The sequence below is a fragment of the Bos grunniens genome, chromosome 8 (genome assembly GCF_055505025.1).
Source record: "Bos grunniens cultivar Pamir isolate PY7600 chromosome 8, Bosgru_T2T1.0, whole genome shotgun sequence".
In the NCBI taxonomy this organism is placed as follows: Eukaryota; Metazoa; Chordata; class Mammalia; order Artiodactyla; family Bovidae; genus Bos; species Bos grunniens.
The window spans coordinates 78,039,207-78,056,034 of record NC_141172.1 but is presented as its reverse complement, the minus strand read 5'-3'; the positions used below and the strand labels follow the sequence as shown (position 1 = coordinate 78,056,034).

At 43.2% G+C, this 16,828-nt stretch overlaps 1 protein-coding gene and 2 long non-coding RNA genes across 13 annotated transcripts in view; 1 reads left to right on the top strand and 2 right to left on the bottom strand.

Annotated features, from left to right (window-relative positions):
- The first annotated feature begins 2,647 nt into the window (after positions 1-2,647).
- LOC147367512 (uncharacterized) lies at positions 2,648-15,325 on the top strand. Of its 5 annotated transcripts, XR_015169195.1 has the most exons (5): positions 3,041-3,172; positions 10,121-10,247; positions 10,825-10,917; positions 12,260-12,394; positions 15,199-15,325. It is a non-coding gene; the product is annotated as an uncharacterized LOC147367512 (long non-coding RNA). The 5 variants fall into 5 exon arrangements; XR_015169193.1 differs by lacking the exon at positions 15,199-15,325 and having other exon boundaries at positions 3,032-3,172; positions 12,260-12,441; XR_015169194.1 differs by lacking the exons at positions 12,260-12,394; positions 15,199-15,325 and adding an exon at positions 9,153-9,247 and having other exon boundaries at positions 3,083-3,172; positions 10,825-10,982.
- On the bottom strand, positions 4,857-6,052 carry LOC147367513 (uncharacterized). The gene is made up of 2 exons (XR_015169198.1): positions 5,770-6,052; positions 4,857-5,107 (listed from the first exon to the last, which is right to left on the bottom strand). It is a non-coding gene; the product is annotated as an uncharacterized LOC147367513 (long non-coding RNA).
- Positions 12,070-16,828, bottom strand: part of NTRK2 (neurotrophic receptor tyrosine kinase 2) — a 408,111-nt gene continuing 403,352 nt past the window's right edge. For 4 of the 7 annotated variants that reach the window (XM_086414414.1, XM_086414413.1, XM_086414416.1 and 1 more), the window contains 2 exons: positions 16,250-16,431; positions 12,070-12,359 (listed from right to left, as the gene is read on the bottom strand). In XM_086414414.1, the coding sequence (XP_086270540.1) occupies positions 12,326-12,359; positions 16,250-16,431 (216 nt within the window). In that variant the 3' untranslated portion in view covers positions 12,070-12,325. Of the gene's footprint in view, positions 12,360-14,685; positions 16,432-16,828 lie in introns of those variants that run through there. The other 3 variants (XM_086414415.1, XM_086414417.1, XM_086414419.1) reach the window with 1 other exon arrangement.

Below are 16,828 nucleotides of genomic sequence, written 5' to 3'. Positions count from 1 at the left end.
CAGGCTCTGTCTGTGGGATTTTCCAGGCAAGAATGCTGGAGTGGGTTGCTGTGCCCTCCTCCAAGGGATCTTCTCTATCCAGGGATCAAACTTGCAACTCCTGCATCTCCTCCATTGATAGGCCAATTACTTATCACTGAGCCACCAGGGAAGCTCTAATAATAATGGTGCTTACATAATTTTTGATCCAAAGCATGATATGTAAGAGTATCATGGGACAATAGGAGAAAACCAGATGGCCATGAGTAAATGGAGAAAAATGCTCTCCCTACTATTGCGAAAAAATGTTCTATGTTTCTTACATACACTCTTAGTTCACAATTAGTGCCTCAAACCAAATCACATTGTAAGTTGGGTTTTAGGAGAGAGCGCTTCACTGAATGGCCCTGGCTTTAATGCACTAAGTTTTCCCCTGAAAATTCAACCACAATCCTGGCCTCTTAATCACATAGCCGCTTGAGTTCCACTCTGATATAAACACTGCACATTTCCGATTTGTGGAATTGTTTTCCTTTAATTAAATGAAGGGGGGAGGTGTAGTTATTTTCAACTCTCCGCACAAATTACTACCCAGTAGAAACAGAATTGTGTATTGTAAGTAGTACTCATTCTATTTATTGTGCTGTCTATTGATGTGTGTTGGACTTGTTCTATTTTGGAGGCACTGCCATGGTAACTGGGCTCCTGACAAAGGCCTGTGTCAGAGCCAAACTTGTACATGCAGAACTTCAGATAAGTGATGAAATAAAGAATCAACCTCAGTAGGCTCAAAAATAACAATTTGGAGAATCATGTTTTGCTCCTGAGTGTTTTCATCCACAAAGTTGGGAAGTTCTGAGAGGCAAATCATGGGATTTACTGGACATCAAACTGGATCTGAGCAAAAGGGTGGAAGGAAGTCTATTTTCACAGTCTCTTAGCACCCCCCTGTCAACTTCTCTGGCTCTGCCTTTGGGTTAGGCTCACAGTTTTAGGGAAAAAATACAAGCTGGTGTTCAGCCTTTAGAGAACCAGGGTGTCTTTAGAGGATTTGCCTTGACTCCACCGCCCTGAGATGTGGCCCTGAATCTGCCCTTAGATAGCTCAGGGGCTTCACCAAACCAGGATTCTGTTGCCACTTCTATACATGGAAGCCCTTGGAAGGCACAGGTGCCCTAATGTCAGGTTCCCCCTGAAGCTGGTGCAGGGAGGAGATGGGGAGGAGTCTGCCTGAGTCTCCCTTCTCTGTAGAACCAGCAGATCTCAGTGTTCCTGTGGTGAGTGGGCACCTAAACCATGCTGACTCTCTATAGCCCAGTCTGCAGGGACCAAGGACACCAGAAGGAAGCTCACATGAACAAAACTCCTTTCCCTGGAGGATTTCCCTTTGGATTTTGCATAGAAATAACAGTCTCTCATTACTTCCATTCAATTTCTCACTCTGTAAAGCATAAGCAGTGACCAGGTCAAGGTCTTCCTTCCCCATCTCTACCCCATCCTCCTTCCTTTTCCTAGATCCCCTCAGCCTATCAGTTCAGGCTTGGTTTAGCTCCTGAGTTGGATCCAGGAGTAGAAGGGAGTTCACATGTTCAGGGGTGGCTATGGACCAGTCCATAGAACTCATCCTGGGGTTCAACACCAGTGGGAGAACTGCCTTTCCTTTTCCACTAGTTTTAGCCAGTGCTCATGGCTTCATGAGCTAGCTTATTCAGGTTTGAATTCAATCCAGAAGCAAGATGACCACCATCTATCTGGAGCCTGCTCAGAAGGACTAAAAGTAGATGCCTACCAAGTCTCTGGGAAGCCATGAGCCCCAGAGGGCAGGTTAATGGGAATGGTACCATCTGTGTATATTTCCTGACTCCAGTGAGAACGAACCAGGGCACAAACAATAAGAAGGGGGAAAATGGAGGGATTTCCCTGTTTATTAGAGAAACAGATTCTCACTTGGCTGAAATAAAATTTGTAAGATTATCTAGGAATCCCAACTTCTCACATTAGCCATCACTTCCTATCCCCAATATTTGAGAGGTGATTGTAAACTTATCACAGAAGGGTAAGCTTAGTGCCCCATCCTGTTAGTACTGCAACAAAACATGTGGTGTCCCGCCTCATGACCCTTGGTGTCCCCCTACACCCTAAAGCATTTCAGTCCTTGGTACTCCCATTGGCCCTCCCCTATCCCCAAGCTTCAACCAGAAGGCTTGACTCTCTTGAGGGTTTCTGTGACTAAGGGGTCCTTGGGTCAGAAATAACAGATGCGGGCCTGGATTGACCCAGCTCTCCTCAACTCTCTCACTCTCTGAGTTTTCTTTTATTGATGATGGGAATCCCACATTTCTCTCTGATCCTACTTCTTATTTCTCTTCCCCCAAATCTCCCCCTCCCATAAACAACGGAGACAACTGCTTTCCCACTCAACAGTCTTCTCTCTTGGGATCCTGGGTATTTCCATTTAGGGGAGTCAGTTATCATGCTGGCTATGCCTTCCTCCCTTATTTAATCCATTCTTCCTCCAGTTTGTCAAACACTCCCCTTGCTATGGGGGAGCCAGGAGCAGAGTTGGGGACCGTGGAGGCATTGAGACAACAGGTGTAGAAATCTTTATAGATTAAAAAGCAAACTGACTAAGATGTCCACTGATGGTAATCTTATGATTTTTCTACAGGGTAGAGTTCACAACTTGGATAAAAGAAAATAGTGCTGATTATCCACATCTGGGATGAATATGTGTAAAGGTGAGAGAGGTCATGGAGGAACTAGGGAACTGGAGAAATTCTTAATAAACCATAGGAAGAAGACCAACATGGGGCTTTGTATTTTTAGGGGTGACAGAACACTTCCGGCCTGTTAGGACTTGAGATGTTAATTATAGGACCTGTGGATGTCAGCAGAGAGCTTTTAAAAGAATAACTTAAGTGCCTAAAATCCCCCCAAGAATACAGAGCCCGTTTTTAGAAATGGCCGTCAAAGACAACAAAAGCCAAATGCGCAAATGCCTTCTACGCAAGGTGGTGCTGGGCAACCAGCTCGCTTTCCAGCCTCCCCCCACGCTGTTGCTAGGAAACCAAAGGGCTATACTTCCATCATCTCCATACTTGCTGGGAGATTGAGTAATTGGTCTCTGGATGTGCGTGTGCTGCTTCCCAAAATATCTTTTTAAAAAGACGTGAGAGAGATGCGGAGCTAGTAGGTAGGATGGTGGAGGGCGGACTGTGTCCCCAGAGGGCAGCGGGTTCCAAAAGCCAGGACTGCAGCAGAGGGGGAGGAGGGGAGGACCCACTTGGGGACGGAAGTTGGCAGCTGTTTACAGCTTCCCCAGATTCTTTCTTATCTTCAGTTTTCTTATTTGAGACTGCTCTCCTAAGCAGAATCTGGAAATTGGTAGTGACAACTAAAATCTGGAGAGTAATGTGGTTTAGTTTTTGCTCTTATTGACACAGCAAGGCTAGGAGAAATACTTTATTTTGTATGCACTTAAAATATAAATGCACGTCCTTTGCAGTGCTGGATTATAGTTGTTGAACCTCATTTTGTGGGGCAGGGAGCGGGCGTTAGAAATAGGCAGGCTGTGGACATAGACCCATGCACACATGCACCTAGGCCGCTGTGATGAAAATGCCTCCTTCAGCTGCAGGGAGTCAAAGAAATGGAACATCAGGGCCCACAGCTGAGGATGTCTGGAAGTTGGGAAACAAAGTAATGAGACTTAGCACTGCTCCTAAGAGCTGCAAGACTGTTCATTATCTTTCTGTGCCTTAGTTTCATCACCTGTGACCCTACAGGGTTGAGATAGTCCATCCCCAGTGTACATTTCACATATTTATCTACATCTAGTCCCACCTTCTCCCCAGAGCCAAGGGACGAGGTCATACCATTGCTTTGTGAAGGTTTTCGATCTTTCCTATTAAGTATGTGAATGATTTCTGCATTTTGTATTTTTCCAATATTGATTCAAATTATTTGTTGCTGTGTAGATTTGCAAACGAAGTAAGTGACATTTAAATTGTATTATTTTCCTTTTTGTTACACTTTCCATACACTTAACGTGTTCAAAAATTCACTTTTAACAGCATCACTTTTTTTTTTTAAACCAAGGGAGGAGGATGGAAGGAGGTAAGGGGTTCAGGATATATTGAAATTATATCCTGATCTTATAAATGAGAACTTAGAATCTAGGGAGTTTTCCTTACAGTCACTGGCTGGGTGATTAAGTGTTGTAAAATTCTATCAGGAATTAGGAAACTCACTTTCTAGTTCTGACTCTTATCTTTCCTACTTTCAACTCCTGGGACCATGACCAGACCCTTCTCTGTAAAATGGGGGGAAAGCCCATGCTCCAATCCTCAGAGGAATGTTAGGAAACAAAATTATACATGTAAATGAACTTTGGAACGTAGAAAGGGTGCACAGAACGTTCTGCATTCTTTTCACTGTGTGCCTGAGAAATTTATTCATTTATTCAGCAGGCATTTTCTGAGATGATTCTGCCACCAGGCCCTCATTAGGTATTGATTCACATGGCACATATCCATGGTCAATGTCATCCCCGCAGTTTCGGGGAGAGGGACCCTTAATTACTATGGATGACTGAATTCTCAACAACCACAGCCCCTGGGTACTAGACCTTCTCACAGGCTGAACCTTTGCCCAGTGTGAAAACTGCTCTTAAATCACTCCCATGAGTGTCTGTCTTACTGTGTTCTCGAGCACTCCCAGTGACACAAACCTCAGACACTTTACTTCCTGTGTTAATGAGTGCTAGTGCCTGATCACTATACAAGCAGATGTTTCTGAGCCAAAACAAAAAAAATTACACCTATCTTTAGGTTAGCAAATATCCCCCACCCTTGGCTGAGCAGGCAAATAAGCAATGCTTTCACCTTTTTTTTTTTTCTCATTAGAGACACTAAAGCTCGCTGTCTCTGGGAACATCCAGACCCCCTCATTTTCCTTGTTTTCAAGAGCATCCTGGGAGGTTTTGGATGGACCTCTATTTTGAGGGCTGTGAGGAGTGTTAGCTGTCTTGACATCACCAGTAAGTGGGGAGGAGGAGCCACACCTCACTTTTAGTCTTTCTGATCCTGTTAGAAGTTGCTTTCTCCTTGTGCCAAGAGTGAGTTGAAACCTGGAGAACAAGGGAGGGAAAATGGGACTTGAGGGCTGGGCATTAGCTTTACCAGGCAGAGCTGAGTTCCTTCTCCTTTTGTCTTGGGTATTTGGCAAACATTCCAAAGTTTTCTGTAGGGGGATGGATGTGGGAGGAAGAGCACAAGGGAGTCATAAAAGGGTGCCAAGTAATAATGAATGAGAGTCATTCTGTGCACTCCCAGGAGATCTGAGCCCATGGGAGGCAGATGTCAGTTCAGCACCAGGAAGTGCTTGCTTAGGAAATTTTGTAAAATGCAAATGGCCTAGGGGGAGAGGGGGTAGGCTGGAGCAGGGCAAGGCAGGAGGAGGTGTTCAAATGAATTCCCTTTCACTGGGACTGGCCCCCCAGGCAAGGATGTCCATGGGACTGCCCTCTGTGCCCCCTCCAACCCTGTGAATCTGTGATGCTCCAGGAGCTCCAGGAAAGACATTCTGATCCATAATCACCCCTCTACCCTAAATCCAGAAAGGTCTTCTTTGTCCCAAACTAAGAAAGTATGATACAACTTTTCAAAGTGCTTTTTTAAAGTCTACACTAGAAAAGTCCCCAGATCTGGCTGAATTTGAACAAAAATAACTATCATCCCTGGGGCTGGGGGACTTATAATTTGCATGATTAAGGAAGTGCTGGCCTCTCACCTGTAATGGTCTCATGCTAGTGTTTAATAGCAATGTGGCAGAACTTGAGCTCCAGTGTATCCAGACAGCTCCAGTTTCATGGTCACAGGCTGAGTCCAAGCCTTGTGGTTGCCCTGCTTGTTACGGTAAGCTAGCAGCTGGGTGTTCTTCATCAGAACCCGTGGTTGGAGAACCACCATCTTCTTCTGCCATTATGGGGAGCTGGAGCCCAGCCTTTCAGTTGATCAGGACTGATTGATTGATTGCTTTCAATACAGGGCCATAATGGGTCTCCACGGAGCTTTGCAGGAAGAGAGAACATGTAATTTACTACTTAACTCCTTGGACATTGATGATCTGCTTTTCAAATCTATCTAGTGTTCTGTCCAGCATTCGTGACAGTTCTAGGCCCTTCTCGGTCTGACCCATTTTCTGTTGGAGTCAAGTACTCAGATGTTTCTATTTGGATGGTTGAAATTCTGATGCTGAATCTTATCATTCTCTAGAATAACAGTTCTCCACATTAGTTACACATTAGAACAATTAGAGAGTTTACACAAACACACACACACGCATAAAAGCCAAACAGTTTCTTGTCCAACTTGTCCAACTCAGACTAATAGCAACTAATTCTTTCAGGGTGAGGCTTTGGCTTTTGCATTTTTCAAAGTTCTCCAAGTGATTCTGATCTACAGCAAGAACTGCTGTTGCCAGAAAAATAGGGCTATGTGAAAAGAATCCGTACCTAAATGAAGGAAGAAAGTGTTGAGATTTCCAGGAAGATGGAGCACAAAACAAGTACAGAAAGCTTCTGTCTTGTTCACATACACATGCTTGATAAAATATAACCAAATGGAAAAAACAGAAAAATCTCCACAAGCCAAAGGAAACTAAAAGCCAAATTAAGGCCTGTCACTCAATTTGAGAGTAGATAGTCATCATACCTTGTGGATCAAGTGTCAGGAGTTGGTGGCCCTCGAGGTGGCTATAGTGTGTTGGAGGACATCTGTCCTAGAGGCAGAGCTCTCATTTCTGGCATAAGAATCACTGGATTGTGATGGAGGGTAAATGGGAAGCCCTTCTTGTATTTCCTGGGTGTCGATGAATCTTGAGATTTAAAGGATACCCTAGGAAGGGAGGGCACCCCCAGTAATTGCTGAGATTGGTTTTGCTCCTGCAGGATGCGGACTTGAGTCAAATGTAGCCTGATATAAAGGAAATGAAGTAGTGGCATTTCCCACACTTAGGCTGGTATCTACAAATCCATATGTACCTGCTATAGAAGGAGAGGTTGTAGTTGTTGGTAGGCAGGTTGTTATAGTATCTGTGACTTTAGGGCTTTGCCTGGTGGCTCAGCAGTAAAGAATCAGCTTGCAATGTGGGAGATACAGGTTTGATACACAGGTTTGATCACTGCGTCAGAAAGATCCCCTGGAGAAGGACATGGCAACCCACTCCAGTATTCTTCCATGGAAAATCCCATGGAAAGAGAAGCCTAGCAGGCTACAGTCCATGAGTCATGGAAGTGTCAAACACAGCTGAGTGACTAAACAACAATACAACATGATGTGTGTATACAAATACAACCTATATAGTAATACTAAAAGTGATTAGATATCATGATCTATCTAATGAAAAATAGATGTCCTATAGATGAATAGTGGTGCCCATGTGAGAAGTGATTGAAGTAGTTAATTAGTATTTAACATGCTATTATCAATACCAGGCTGTTTGCTAATGAGGATAAGGGAAGTGGCAGATTTTTGTATGTACATGAAGTGATTGATTCTGAAGACTGAGGATTTATTCTAAGTGTTGGATAAGTGTCGTTGTTCCTACATGAAGGAGGCAGAAGAATCTGGCAGAGCCCAGGTCTCTAATGCCAGGAATGCAGCTTTCAGGGACCAGAACTCCCTGGGTCTTCCATCGTGTCTCCCCCGATCCCACCCCCACGTCACCTGAACAGAGGTCAGGCTGGTCTTGGCATTAGCACACCATTGCATCTGTGACTTCCATGTAAGGTCAGGGAAGGGAAGTTTCTGGGCCCACATTGCATTTTATATATGCTCAGACACTCAGTTGTGTCTGACTCTGCCACCCCATGGACTATAGCCCACCAACCGCATAGTCAATAATAAATCATTGCTTGTTGGATGAATTTGGTGTGAGCCTGGCATTCATTGTAAAATACCACCTGTAGAAGGCAGGAGGGATGGGGTCTTTAGCTCTCATATAGCTCTAACTGTGGGAGAGCTGACATGGGGGAAATGGCCAGATTTGCAGAGAGGTAGTCTCACATACTGCAGGCCTCAGAACCTGGTTGCTAGGCAACCGTCTCCACTGCAGGCTCACCCTCCCGAAGCTCATGAGTGGTATGAAGGGGGTTAAGGAGCAGTGGGTCCAGGAAAGCATCCCAAAGACCATGCCAGATTTGGGCTTTGGCTTCATGCCAAATTCTTACCCCATCTCTAATGACCCAAATCCTTACACTCCAGGTTTAACTTCCTAGAAACTCTCTAGTCTCCTGGAACCTGGAATCTTGGCATCAGCCCCCTTCATAACTCCATCCGTAACAGGGCTGGGATGTTGAATTGCTTTCAGCAGTCTCTGAGGGGCCTGGAGCCCAGACCCTAAGCACCATGACACGTGGCTAGGCCAAACTCCAGCTGCGGACTTCGGGGAACCAGCCAGGTGCCTGCATTTCTATTCTGCCTGTTGCCTGGAGTGGGACCTCATGAGTTTCTCTCTTGTTGGGGGATTAAATGACTACTTCTCTGGCAAATAGTAATTACTACATTTGCTGGTCCATTTCTTTTGTTCTAATTTTTTGGCAGTTCCTTAAGTCACAGTGCCTTAGTTTTCTCACCTGTAACTGGGGATAATAATAGTACCCACCTCTCAGGGTTGATGTAAGAGCTGGGTGAGTTACCATACTGGAGAGGTTTAGAGGGAGGCCTCCAAAAGGATATGCCCACATAGTCGTCCCTGGAACCTGGGAACCTGATCTGATAAGGCAAAAAAGAGCAAGGAAGAGTTGTTCCTAGATTATCTGGGTGGGTCTTAAAGGTAGCCATATGTATCCTTATAAAACAGACACACAGAGGAGGAGGCAAGGAGGCCGCTGAGGCAGAGATTGGAGTGATGTGGCCACAAGGAATACCTGGAGCCCCTAGAGGCTGGAACAGTAAAGGACAGTCTCCCTGAGTGTGTCCAGAGGGAGCGTGGCCCCACCCACACCACAGGTTCAGATTTCCTGCCTCCAGGACTGAAAGACAAGACATTTCTGTTGTTTTAAACCACTCAGTTGGTGGCCATTTGTTACAGGAAAACCAGGAAACTAACACACATACATAACACCCTGGCATGCACTGAGCACTGGTTTTGTTAGTCAATTTGTTCTAAAGGTTAGGACACCTGTTTGAATGAGGTTGTTAGCCACAATACTTCGGAAGTCATGTTCCCAGCCAAGCAGTTATGCTTCCTCAAGGATGAACTAAAGGTGTGTATTTGAGGGAGAAAATGGGATGGGGTCTACAAACCAGGAGATGAGGGCTCTGAAAACTTTGACTTTAGGTTTGGAATTTAAACTGATTATTGGGGCTTGCTTAGTGGCTCAGATGGTAAAGAATCTGCCTGCTAAGCAGGAGACCCGGGTTCGATCCCTGGGTTGAAAAGATCCCCCAGAGAAGGGAATGGCTACCCACACTAGTGTTCTTGCCTGGAGAACAGAGGAGCCTGGGTTGGGGTACAGTCCATGGGGTTGCAAAGAGTCAGACAGGACTGAGCGACTAATACTTTTACTCGCCAATTATAAATATACAAATAATAGGGATATAAAAACATTGTCTGGTAAAGGTGTGGATCTTTAATAATCCAAATGGGTTATGACTGGCCAGGGCCTCAGTGGTTTACCCTGCAGTCTGTAATGCTGTTTCTCTGAGTGGGATCTACACTTTAATGCTGCAGCGACGACACGCGTTCCTATTGGGATGTTTGGACAAGTTATTCCCTCCCCCCATGGCTTTGAATTCCCCAAGTCTCTGCTGACTTTTAACCTGGTTGTGTTTTTTTCACTCCAGGAACATATATCTGAACCAGTGAGAGGCATTTTCATGGACAAAGCTCCTGAGGAGTATGATTTAAGGACAGGGCTGTCAAACTGCATTCCTGAAGCCTCCAGTAGGAATGCTGCCCAGGTGCCTTCTGTGCATCTCAGAGGAGATAGACAGGCAGTGGTCAGACAGTGGGGAACACGACCGTGAGATGCTGAGAAATACAAGTGTGAGTGGACTGTGCTGATGGCCAGGAAAAGATGGGCTGCCAGATCTCCATGAAACCACCCTTCTTTTATCTTCCTTCACCTTTAATTTAGGAAACACTGGTTAACGGAGAGGCTGAGAAGATGTGAAAATTTCCATCTGGCTACTTCTCTTCCTGAATCCTTACGATTCTCAGAGCTGCCCCAATCCTAGACCACAATACACAACGTTTCTCTTATGGTAAGCTTCTTAGGTTTGATCTGTTAGAAATCCTGGTGATTCTATCTGCTTGTTCTGTGCTGTTTCACATGGTAGTCTCGAGACACATGTGACTCTTTAAATGTAAAGTAACTGAAATGAAATGAAATTTAAAATTCAGCTCTTAGACCCACTCACCACATGTCAAGTGCCCACTAGCCCTATTGGACAGTGCAGATAAAATACTTCAATCAGTGCAGAAAGTTCGATTGGACAGAGATGTTCTAGTTATCCAAGATCAAAGTTAAAAATGTCAGGTTATGGAAGGGTGAGCCAGGGGGAATCTTTTACTCTCACTGCTTCAACTGATGAAAATGGCAGGTACCTGCAATGACCTTACCTAAAATACAGACAGCCAGACAGACAGACAAAGAGCACACCATGCCTTGTGAAAATTCTAGTAATCATGTCACTTTTAGTGTCTCTTTTGGAGGATGTTATTTATTGTAAGACATCATTTTTATTAAATACAGTGTAGTACAAGAGACTTTCCATGTCAGGTTGAGAGAAGCTGGTCACATAATTTACAAACAAAACTTTTTTTTGTTGTTTTTTTAAGCACTGATATTCTGGTGTCACTTTGAAATCAGCCAAGATGCAGTGGGTCTTAATAAAGCAATGGACCTCCAAAAAGATTGCAAAACAAGAACCAGTAAGTATCAGTACAGAGACGTCACATTAAAAGGAAAATAAAGCAAATGAAAAGAGAGTTTCAAATACCAGGTCACAATTTAAGGGGCAATATATCTTTAGATGTTGAAATGTGTGTGTGTGTGTAGATATGGCCCGGATATATACAAACATCTCTCCATGTACAGAAGCAGATCCAGAGACTGCATCTCTAGGCAGATTTGTGAGGGATAGATAATGATCAATGAATGCAAGGAACAGTATTTCACCATAATTTAGTCATTTGCCCAGGGATTATATATTTAAAATCCACATTTAATTCAAAGACCTCATATTGAAACACTTCCAGGAGTTTTATACATTTTTACAGTAAGACATACAATCTGCAAGATGCAGGCCTTTACATTTCATTTTCTTCAATTATTTTTTTTTCTCCCAATTCAAACCTGTGGCAATTAGCAGCTTTTATTTTGCTTGCTCCTCCAGTATGTTGAACATTCAGCCTTCACTCAGGATCATTTTCATTAAGGTATAGACCAAAGAAATAAACACAGACCTGGCCTAAAATGCATAGACTAAAAAAAATGGCATCTCATGTTTTCCCATTGCGTCTCTTGAGACAAATGTTAAGATGGCAAAGAGTTGCTTGGTTGCTCTTGTGAAAGTCACAGTGTTTTGCCTGCAACACATATACATATATATATATATATATATTTTATTTATTTTTTTGCTTCTCTTTGTGTCTGTGATGAATGGAGCAAAGATATATATAAATAAATAAATACATAAATAAATAAAGGTAAAAGAAAAAAAGGAAAAAAAATACAAAAACTAAGGATATTCGAGAACCTTTGACTTATAGCAGCAGTGACCCATTCCAGCCCTGACAACAAGAACATACCCCTTCATATTTCTATCCAAGTCCGTCCCACTGTGGATGTGTTAGAATATCATTTGCTGTCTCAACCTCAGAGTCTCTGCACCCTACCATCATGAATTGGGAAGAAACTGCTTTAACTGCTCACTTAGCCATCTGAGGAGTTGGGTCTCTGGCATTCCCCCCATGAGATTTTCTGTAACAGTGATATATAGGACCAAACTGAAGCTCATCATGGGAAACAAAAAGTCCTCAAATGGGGGAAAAAAGGGAAAGAAAGAGCAAGAGAATTGAGGCTATGTGTGTCTGTAGTCATTTATTTAATTAGATACATGATTTAATGTTATTGGTATTATAGAAGGTCCAATGTAAAAAGGGAAAAGCTTAAAAAAAAGAAAAAGAAGTCTATTCCTGACCAGGGGACCCTGTCGTCACGGTTCTTTGCAAAGGCCAGCGTTGTATACCGTTGTCTCTTGTGTTCCGCTAGGATGTGGGAATTCACCTTGCAGAGGGGTCTTGGAACTCACCACTGGCCTTCAGGACACTGGGTTCCCTATACTCCAGTGCTCTTCTGGAGAGCTTGGCCTCTGAAAACAAGTGTAAAGGGGTTTCAGTGGGACAGGTGAGCATAATACAAATAAATGTGCAAAAGGATTAAAAAAAAATAAATTTTCCTTTTCTGGAACTTTACATAAGGAGATCTATTTCCAGCTGCATTTTCCTTTGCAAAGAGCCAGAAAAAAGGACTCAATGTAGTGGGATGGCTTCGATTCAGTTGTTATGGGAAGCGCATTATCTTAAATATGTCTCCCACCCATGCAGTACTGCACAGAGTTGAAAAGTGTAATGGGGTCCTAGCCACATGGAGAAGGGAAGCACTACCAGCAACATGACATTAAAAAGGTTTTGGTTATTCAGCAGATTTTAAGCAAATTATTCATATTGCACCCTACTCATAATTATGTCTATTACTGTGTGCCTATAAATTTATACATAAGCTCACAAACACACTATGCACGTGCGTTTGTCTATGTATAAATCAAGTATTTATAACACACATATAAATACGTGGAAATATCACAGGGAGCGCTGATGTGAACACATAATGTGAATTCTGATATCATCTTTTATAGCCTAGTTCAAAATGTTTCCTAAATAAGCCTGATTATGACATTGGTTCAGTGTGCAAAGGTTTATCTGAAGCTATGAACATGGTTATATATCATGAGATCTCAGCTGCTTGCATCTCACATAATTCATTTTGCTCTTCTAATTTCATATCCTACTTCATGAATTTGTTAGCCAGCTTTCTCTTTCATACAGTTTGTTTATATATGAGAGTCTCTCGTGGACCAAATCATGAACTTCAGAGTCAAGAGTACTTAGATTAAGTCCCAGGGGTGCCTGGAGAGTTCTAGCATGTCATTTAACTTCTCCAAGTCTCAATTTCCTCACCTCTAAAAAATGGGAATAATTTGTCACCGTATGTGAAAAAAAATGCTTGGGAAACTATGAAACAATGTATAAATGGAAACAACTGTCAGGCCAAGTTCAGGCTAGAGAACTGGGTTTGTCACCGCTCTTGTCATTTTTAATGCATCTGATGGTAGGCCCCATTCTGTGACCTTTGCGCTGCTGAATTAGGTTGGCCCTTTTCTTAACATTATAAGCACGAGAAGAGAGGATTCTGGAGGAACAAGGGTGGAGACTCGAAGATGGTTTGTGTTTCGTTCGGCTACTTTAAAAGCAATCTGGGATCCTTTCAATGTGAGACGTCTCTGCAGTCAGTACATACTCTTGAGACAACAGAGGAAAAAAATTAATAATAAGCAGCAATATAAATAACTATAAAACTTTGCACTTGCATAGAACCTTTCATTTCAAGACCTTGAGGGAGTCAGAAGGTAAGGAAAAATTTTTTTTTTTTTTTTGCTTTTTTCCTTCAGAGGAAAACACAACACTGAAAGGGGAGGGGAATGCTTCCCTCCCCTCATCTGCTTTAAACAAATCCTTGTTCCAAAACTGCACAGCCCTCCTTTAATCTGAACCCTTCGAGTATTACCTCCTTGGCTCTCTGTTAAAATCAAACAAGTAACTTGCAGCTTCTTCCCCCAGAGCAGCTGGCCAGTTGCACAGAATGACAAACCTGTGGAGGTTTTCAGGTCATTGCTGATGAAATCTAGAGAAGTTTGATACAAACCTGCCTCTTCTTACTGCTTCACAGGGTGCCACAGTGTTTTAACAGTACTGTGGGTCCTTAATAGGATATATACATGCAGGTATATATCATGAAGATATGGCTTTCATTATATTATTATGTGTGTTCTGGAGGGTTTTTTGTCACCAACCAAGAGAACAACAATTCAGCTCCCGTGTCTCACAGGCCAGTGCAGAACTTGAAAGGACTATGGGGTTTGTCTTGTCCAACCCCCTTCATTCGACAGCAGATACTACTGGGTTTCCTTTCATTCTCTGTTAACGGATACTTTTGATTTTTTGAGAACTGGCTTTCAATGCCTATAATGGAAAATAAGGTGCTCCAGTAATTAAGGGCACAAGCAAAACCTAAACAGAGCACTTGCACCTTCAGAAACAAACATGAAATAAAATGACCTAAGTTGAATTCAAATCACTCCCTTTCAATCTGGCTCGTATTATAAAGATGCCAAGTTAGCAAAATTCCCCTCACAGAGGGTAGCAAGTTTTCTTGAGGAACAGAAAAAATTTTCTTCCTTGGTATAAGTGATCACCCAGGTCACTGTAAATTTCTATTTAAATTTACAACCTCTTTTTGCAAAACCTGTGACTATGCCCAGAAGCACACCTCCAAAGCTCAGTCTGGGCATAGCCCCCCATTGGTATGCTGTGCCTAATTTTTACTTTTTTAAAATGCAGTGAAAAGAACAAAACGGCTTATTGACAATGGAGTACATTTAGAATGAAACCATTCTCCCAACCAGAGCCCAGAGCAAGGTCTCAGCCTGTGTACACTGAACATCAATGCCTGTGATACCCCCAGGGTGGGCGAGGTTTCCTCTCCCTTGGGGGTTGATTTTCCCCTTCCCCCAGCCCCACAGTGAGTGGGATGTCATTGAGGATATCCAAGTTTCAGGGTCCGTATTTGTTAACAACCCATCACCACCATATGACCCAGAGACATTTATACTCAGCTGATGAATTCAATTAGCTTCCCATAATTATTTAAGTTATACCTTTTACGGATCTGCTCTACATATCGGGGCACGATGTCTGGAGTGGTAGTTTATGCACACAAGGTATTAATTGACGAAGACCATGCACAGTTTTGCTTGCACAGTTGGATGGATGGGTGGGGTGGAGGGCAGGGGTCGAAGGAAGTGCTGTCTGTAAAGTTCAGTGTAAGAGAAACTTGCCTCCGAGTTTAGAGCTTGTCCTCTCTTTTCCAAGTCCTTGGCTTTCCCATCTGACCCTGAAATGATCTCTGGACGAGAATCCACCTCAACTTGACAAAGGCTCCGTGGATAACACTCGGCAAAACAAACCAGTGCCATCACCATGGCCTACAAGATGAGACTGTCGGAACGTGTTGTGTGCCATCTTGCCTCCCAGAAGCCATATTTTCTCTGTACTACACTCTAGCATTTCCGGTGATGGGAAAAGAATAGTCCATGGCACAGAGTTCAACAGTCTTTATACTCCTCAGAAAGGTCCTTGGGGGAAGGTGCCCGATACATTCCTCCCAGCTACCAGTGGCTGGGTTTTCTTAAGTTGAAACTGACGCCAGTAGATTCCAATGGTTGTCTTTGTTCTTCCCATACTGTGGTTTATAATAAATCTTCTTTCTCTCTGGTCTTAATCTCCCATAGATAAAGGCTTCCCAAATTGAACACAAGTTTTCCTTTTTCATACACAGGCTTAAGTCATCCCAAAACAATAAGAACAGTAATAATAATAATAAATAAATAGAAGTGAATCCATAGAAACTCTCGGTGTCTGTACAGCAAAAGTGACAAAGTTTAAGTCAAATATTTGTTTTCCCTTTTTTTCATCCACATCAAAGGCAGGAATACAACAAGGCATTGTTAGTTGTGGTGGGCAAACTGGAGTGTCTGCTGATATAACAAATTAGGTTTGTTAAGGCCTTTGTCTATGCAGAGTTAATAGTAATGCAGAAGCCAGATTGATTAAAAAAGAAAAGGTGAGGTTGTAAAGCAAGGAAGACAAAAAATAAAGGGAAAAAAAACCCCCAAACTAGGGAATAAACCAAGGGAGATGGAAAGAGAGAAAGAGAATGCTAAAAAGAAGTCCATACTGTGTCTACAGGTGGAGAAGTACACGTTGCTTCCCTCGGAAAGCTTCTCGGTGTCTTTGTTGTTAATACTGTCAGAGCAAAGAACAGCGGATTGATGGCATCGAGCGGCAGTTAAAAGACGTTCATCCTCTCGGCCCAACTGAGGAAGTGCTTTGGGAAGGGCTGGTCTGGGGGAATGGACCCTACCCTAGAATATCCAGGTAGACTGGGGATGCCTTGGCTAAGTTCTGAAGGAGGGTGTGGATGCCCTTGATGTTCTTCCTCATATGGGGCTCTCGCTGCCAGCACCCCAGCATCAGCTCGTAGACTTCCTGGGGGCATGTTCGAGGTCGCTGCAGGACTCGGCCCTGAGTGATGCATTCTATCACCTGGATGGAGTAGAGCACAGAGACAGGGTCAGACCAGAGGAAAAACAATGTGGATGCAATAAATGTCAGTGCAAAGAGAGGGTTACTTTAAAGAAACCCACTTAGTGTTTCTTTCTTTTTTTTTTTTTCAGAAGGAAGAGGACAATTGTTCTAGGTTTGCATATCATGATTAACTTGATGGGTTCATATCCATTTTTCAAGTCACACTGATTTCACCAAAGTGGTGGAGAAATAATTTATCTAGATGGAAGCCTCCCAAACCACACCCTGGAATTCCAATGGGTTTCAGTTGTACTGGCCTGAGATGGAACCAGGGTCACTTTTGTGCCAGGGAGTCCCAGGGTACAGAAATTAGCAGTCATTTTGGATAATGGCATTGGATAAAAGACAGACTTGG